A 5000-nucleotide genomic window follows, 5' to 3' on the forward strand; every position below is an offset into this window, starting at 1 on the left:
CTTTTTCAGGTTGTTGCTTATCATTACTGTCAGGCAGATAATACGTACACGTGCCTGGTGCCTGAATTCGTCCACAGCATCGCTGCCCTCCTTTGTCGAGCTCATCAGCTGACTGCGTACAGGGATCTGCTTCTCAAAGAGCCACATCTACAGAGCATGCTCAGTCTGAGGTCATGTGTCCAGGACCCAATGGCAGCTTTTCGAAGAGGAATTTTGGAGCCTCTTATAAACGTTAGGAAAGGTATGTGAAGCCTAGACATATGTATAAAGTGTGGTAATGAAGTAACCTGGGGACTAGACAGCAAGGATGATATTGGTCACAGAGCAGTGAAATGTGGCTGGTTAGAAGTGCTACATGTGTGCTCCACATTGTCAGCTTCCAGTGTGGCCCATGGGGTTCCACTTATTCAGTTTTCAGCGGCTTCAATCCATATGCTGTTCAGTGTGATTTTGTACAGCCTCCATTCTTGGCAAGAGTTTGTAAACAGCTGATCAGAGCAGAATCACAGCAGGATTCTTGATTCCTGGGGATAGACTCTTAACGCTTCTGCAGCGTTGGCTCTTGGTGATATAATGTAGGCATGCATGCAAGGCTTTTGCGCTGTGTGGTGCACCATGTGGCATCTCTACCTCCCAAATGAGAAAATGCATTTCCTTTGGAGCAGCTTACCATAAACACCACCCTCTGTCAGTCCCCTTTCATTTAGAAATCTGAAACTCCCCCTTCTGTAATGATTACTAGCTTGTTACTAAGACTGCGTAATTCCATTTGGGAATAGAAATAGAAGGATTCTACAGAATTGCAAATGTTAGAACATCCATGTTCATATTTCAGTAATTTATTGTGATAGTAACCTCTAATGTTCTCTGTTTGCCAAGAGTACAGTATCGGTTATTATTTATTTCTTAGCAGACACCCTTACCCAGGGTGACTTACAGTTGTATACAAAAATACATAGCAAGAATTACAGTGCAATTAAGAGCAAGATTTGAAATACAGTGACTTCGGTCCTAATAAGAGCAAATACAAAACGCAGTACAATTTGATGTCGGGGCAGTTCACTACAGCAGATAAGTGTTGATAGATACATCAGGGTTAGATATGAGTGCAGGTGAAATACAAAATACCACAGATTGGGTTCAGTGCAGGATTAAATACAGTAAAACAGGGAGCAGATATGTGCAAGTCAAAGTGTATTAAAGCCAGGGTTTTATATTGTCCAGAGGGAGAGTTGAGATGATTGTTAAAGTGATTTGGGTTTGGATAAGCAACTATTCAAATGCTACTTAGTACTTTCATTTTAATTACAATCCTTGTATATTAATTCTTTATTTACATGTGACCAGAAATTATAGTCGGTTTAAAAGGGCACCCTTGAAACAGGAATGAATATACAATGCCTTTCGCTGCCATCTGAAGCATTTCTTTCCAATTATGAAACATCTGAACGAAGCACACAATAAATGATCAAGGATATATCAGAATGTGGAAAAAAAAACAAAACTGGAGGATATTGAGAATAAAAGGGCCTGTATTTCACGCTAGGCTCACAAACCTATGTGAATGTTAAAAGACTTGTGTGTATGAATCCTCTTTGAAAACCAAGGCCACAATATCTGAAGGTCATAGCAAAAACATTTACAAAATTATATAAGGCATCTGTATGTTTTCTTTTTAAAATTAGATCATTTTTTTTTATTTTAAATGCAAATAGAATTATACCTTTTCGTTTTCAAGTGCAAAAAAAAAGAATCTGAGTTCATTAAGATTTGAAAAGCAAATTGAATAACTGATATAACTGTGTAAATTGATAAAGTTTTCTTATCTCTTCTGTGTCATTTAAATAAATGGTTTCCAATAGTTTGATAATATAGATAAATCCAGTACTCTTATAATAATGCAGTTATTTATTTATTGATCTATTTATTTATTTATTTTAAATATAAAACAGGGAATTGATTTGAATATGCCCGATATTACCGAGTTGGTCTTCGTGTAGGTTCTTTGACATAAAAGGGGATTTTCATTTTCTACGTCTATAAATGTTTCCTCGGTAACACCAAGTAAATACCTCAATAGGGAAAGCACAGATCCAATTCAGCAGTTTCTTCTTTTAATGCATTTTTTAATTCTGTTAAATTGCTTTAATGTGCAAGTAGAAAGTGGAACTCTCGCAGCAGAGCAGCACAGATAGATCCCTTGCTGTTTTTCTTTAATTACCCTTGATCTTTTCAAGTAGTACTGATTTTACTGATAATCAAAGATGCATTCACACATCTAGTCCAAGCTGAGGTGAAGGATTTTCTGATGTGTAAAAGATTTGAAAGATAAGAAACGTCCTTAAGACTGCAACCTGATATCAGTTTTTATTACAATTTATGGAATGTAGTTTCAGTCTCATTAATTTATGAAATCCTCCAAGATAATTATTTGTCCTGAAGTAACGTTGAACTGCTTGTAATTGCTGTAACATAGTGTTTAATATAACATTATCTCATTTCTTTATTACCAAAGTTATTCTACTCTGTACATTCCAAAGAGAATTATACCAATATGATGATACAAGCTATCAGTTTAGAAAAGAGAATAAATATATATTTTGCTCCCATAAACATACAGACCATACTGCAGCTGTTAATATATACATAAATCAGTGTCTGTTCATTCTAAAATAAAGTGCCTTAAAGTTCCTGGTAGGTGTAGGTTGAATTAGTATATGGAAATATGAAACAAAGTAATAAAAACCCTGGTGACTATAGGACTTAATACATGGAGTTTTCACAACTGGATTTTCATTTTTTGTTGTATCGCAACACTCAGAAGCACTGAGATGTGCTACAGTATGATTCATAATGTTCAGCTTAATACATTTCAAAATACTGTACACACTCACAAACCCCTCTGTAGTTACCTTGTAATAATCCTTTTCTAATACAGAATCTGTTCTGGTGTAGTTTTCATGCACCCTTTTACAAGTTTTAGGATAATTTCCATCTTTTATATACTTTGGTAATGTTAGTACAGTGTACACTATGGTATTTGTAATGTTAATAGGCAGGAGGTGTATGTACGCATTGTGCAAGAAATGCGCGGTAATCCAAGACCGTTCAGACAGGTAATACATTATACACTGGGTTTGTGTTATATTGTAAAAGCTGATCGCATTAAAGACAGGTTGGGTTTTTCTGTACAGATTCAATAACTAGGGTTACCCTGACCTGGCTGTACAAACATTACGAATGTGTAGTTTACATACAGTTCATTATTCTACTGATCTGGTTGTTATAGTAAATGCACATGTCACTAAGTGCAACGTCTGTTTTGAAGTGCTTTCTAAAAGCTATTTTAAGACCATGCATGAGGTCTCTGACAAAACTGTGTTGTTCTGCATAACATCTTAAGTCAAGCTTCTTCCTCCCTCTTTGTAGTGTGCACACATATTTCTTTCCTGTGCTTAACATTCCTGGTATCTTTGCTTGCTCTTTTCAGAGAGGAAGATTCCTGAAGAAGACCACATAATTTTGATTGATGGGCTCAATGAAGCTGAATTCCACAAGCCTGATTATGGAGATACCATCGCTTCATTTATTTCCAAAATCATTTCCAGGTTTCCATCCTGGCTCAAGTTGATTGTTACTGTGCGAGTCAATCTTCTGGTAAGAATATTTTTCCCTTTTTTGATCGTTTTGTAATGCTCAGGTTTATAATCCCCCTCCCCCCCAAACAGACTTATTTGAAATGCTGTCAATTAACTAGTCAGTGTCAAGGTGCTTCAACGACGAATAGCAGACCTGTCAACTCTCCCGTCTTCACAGGTAGTCTCCTGTATTTTGGACCCTTCTCCCGGACAGATTTTCTCCTGTATTCTACTGTTAAACACCCTTATGTCAGCAAACCTTTAATGTCTACAAAATTCATGGCCGGTGTGTAATTACTGCAATCGATGTCTGTAAATAGCAGGGTTTAGGACCCAGGGGGAGACCTGTGGCAGGCATGCATTCAGTACGTGAGGCAAGTTCACATACTTAGCCATGCACTTGCACCCCCCCCCCCCCCCCCAATTCTGCAGGGAAAACAGTAAAAAAAGATTCCACCACATACCCCCTCTCCCGATTTTGTATTTTCAAAAGGTAGGAGATTTCAGTTTACAAAAGCTCGCGTATTTTGAAAACTCAATTTTGACAGGTATGGAATGTTTACTTCCTGTTTAAATGCCAGGTTCATGTAAATATCCACATTTTGAGTGAGTGTGATATATTTTTTAAGCAGTTGTCAGTCTTGGCTGGTGTGTTTTCTGTTTGATATGATGACTGTGCTGGCCTTGGCCTCTTTTGAAGGTTTTGTTCATGAGAGGTTGCATAGCATCTTAACATATGCACAGTACCCTATGTATATACAGTAATCCCTCGCCAACTGCAGGGGTTACGTTCTTGAAAAACCCTGTGGCTGGCAAAACCGCGGTTGGTAAATACTAGAGCTTATGGGAAATTGGGGGTTAGGTTCTCCACAGCCGCGGTTACACTTATCAAAGCCTATCTAAGTTGCATTTTCCATCACTAAACACAAGTGAAAAACACAGTAACATAAACACAATGCAAATACTATAACATACTGGGTAATGTAACATGTAAAAAAAGTAATGTTGTATTTACCTTGAATCCTTAGAGTTGAAGGCCAGGGTGGTGTTGACTGGTGACAATTACGCTAAGTTAACATGGAGCAACGATACTGCTTGCATATACTACTATGACTAGTACACGAGACAAAGCGAGAAATGATGCTGGTACTGGTAGCGGGAGAAGCTGGCGAGATGGGAGTGTGGAAGAATATGCAGATGCGTCATATGTTTCCGTGCAAAACCGCGTATACACAAATCTATATACCACAAATTGGTATACAAAAGGAAAACCGTGTATACATGAATTCCGCGGTTGACAAATACGCGGTTGGCAAGGGATTACTGTGTGTGTATATATATATATATATATATATATATATA

The 5000-nt window shown here is 37.5% G+C and overlaps 1 protein-coding gene across 4 annotated transcripts in view; it reads left to right on the forward strand.

The window, feature by feature from the left end:
- Positions 1–5000, forward strand: part of LOC121323650 (protein TANC1-like) — a 136896-nt gene that overhangs the window by 103131 nt on the left and 28765 nt on the right. For all 4 annotated transcript variants that reach the window (XM_041264828.1, XM_041264831.1, XM_041264827.1 and 1 more), the window contains 2 exons: positions 10–241; positions 3491–3657. In XM_041264828.1, coding sequence (XP_041120762.1) covers positions 10–241; positions 3491–3657 — 399 coding nt within the window. The remainder of the gene's footprint in view (positions 1–9; positions 242–3490; positions 3658–5000) is intronic.

Source organism: Polyodon spathula, chromosome 11, assembly GCF_017654505.1.
Source record: "Polyodon spathula isolate WHYD16114869_AA chromosome 11, ASM1765450v1, whole genome shotgun sequence".
Classification (NCBI taxonomy): Eukaryota; Metazoa; Chordata; class Actinopteri; order Acipenseriformes; family Polyodontidae; genus Polyodon; species Polyodon spathula.